Raw genomic sequence first — 1,320 nt, 5'->3', positions numbered from 1 at the left:
AATGAACCTTCTGGTTACTTTCCAGATTCCCACGATGTAGTTTTGCGCTTCAATCGAGCCCCAACACGTACATTCGCTGAAGATGTTGGTGCGAAAACCACAGTGCGTCTTCTAAACTCCCAAGTGGTCACTAAGGAGGAGTTTGGCTTTCTCAAGTCCTCCCTCTACAAGAACGTCAGTCTCGTGGTGTGGGACCCAAGCAACTACTCGGCCTCTTTGGATGAATGGATTCAAAGCCCTGAGCACGATCTCTTCCCCAACTTCATCCAGTATAGAAAACAGGAAGCGAAACCTCGCATCTACATGATCAACCCATTGACCATCTGGGACGTTTGGGACTTTTTGCAGAGGAACACTCGGCTTCGGTTGAGGAAAAATCCTCCTTCCTCAGGCTTTTTAGGTAGGTACCAATCAACCGACTGGATTTTTGACTAATTCCTCATATAGGAATTCGCCTACTTTTGCCTCATTGCAACTTAGTGGACGTGGTCGAGTACGTTCCTTCCTCCAGGGTGACTAAAAGGTGCCATTACTACGACCCAGAGCAGAACGAAGCATGCACTTTTGGGGTGTGGCATCCTCTTTCTGCAGAAAAACTCCTCACCTATCACATGAATGAGGCTTCCGATCATGAGGTGTTCCAAGGTGGGTTTGTTCGGCTCCGAGGCTCCAAGATGATAAAATGCTAGACTTTTCCATACTGGAATTTCTTTATGTGGACTGTATAGAATGTCAATAAATTGATTTTGTGTTAATTGTTTGCAATTATTACTACGCTGTTGGAAAATTCGTCAAAAATCAGCAAATATAGCGACGCAATTAGTAAACCCATATTAACAAAATTTAAAGTCTTCAAAATAAATAAACGATGTTTTTATTTGGAATTTAATAAAAAATATATTTAGCCCTTTTTAATACGGGAAAAGTAAAAAAAGATAATGGAAATCCAATAGTGTTCAGAAGTTTGGCGCACTCTGGACCAGAGTTTCTCGTTAAAGAAGGGAAAAATAAAAGTATGCACTACGAAAAAACAATAGAAGTCCTCAAAAACATGTAAAATAACTATAAAAAAGTCTAAAGCAAAAATTTTATTTAATAGTTTTGCAAAACAATTCTATTCATGTATACGATCGCAGCTGAGTGTGAAATAATTCCCCAAAAACTAGCAAAAGTAGTCACTAGAATTACCGGCGGATATAAAAGAAACTTTACCCTTTCTGGCGTAGAAATAATCTATCTACTCAGTCTGGTTTGCGCGAAATCAATTTTTGTTTGCTAATCCAATCACACCCCAGCGTGTAAAATTTCGTAAAAAATCGG

General features: G+C 39.6%; 1 protein-coding gene across 1 annotated transcript in view; it reads left to right on the top strand.

The window, feature by feature from the left end:
- Positions 1-755, top strand: part of LOC109542405 (beta-galactoside alpha-2,6-sialyltransferase 2) — a 2,808-nt gene extending 2,053 nt beyond the window's left edge. Inside the window, exons 2-3 of the mRNA XM_048662623.1 lie at positions 26-400; positions 448-755. Of these exons, the coding sequence (XP_048518580.1) occupies positions 26-400; positions 448-689 (617 nt within the window). The 3' untranslated portion in view covers positions 690-755. The remainder of the gene's footprint in view (positions 1-25; positions 401-447) is intronic.
- The last annotated feature ends 565 nt before the right edge of the window (positions 756-1,320 follow it).

Source organism: Dendroctonus ponderosae, unplaced genomic scaffold (genome assembly GCF_020466585.1).
Source record: "Dendroctonus ponderosae isolate FM_Combo_2020 unplaced genomic scaffold, Dpon_F_20191213v2 Dpon_F_20191213_11, whole genome shotgun sequence".
NCBI lineage: Eukaryota > Metazoa > Arthropoda > Insecta > Coleoptera > Curculionidae > Dendroctonus > Dendroctonus ponderosae.
This window is presented reverse-complemented; position numbering and strand designations above follow the sequence as displayed.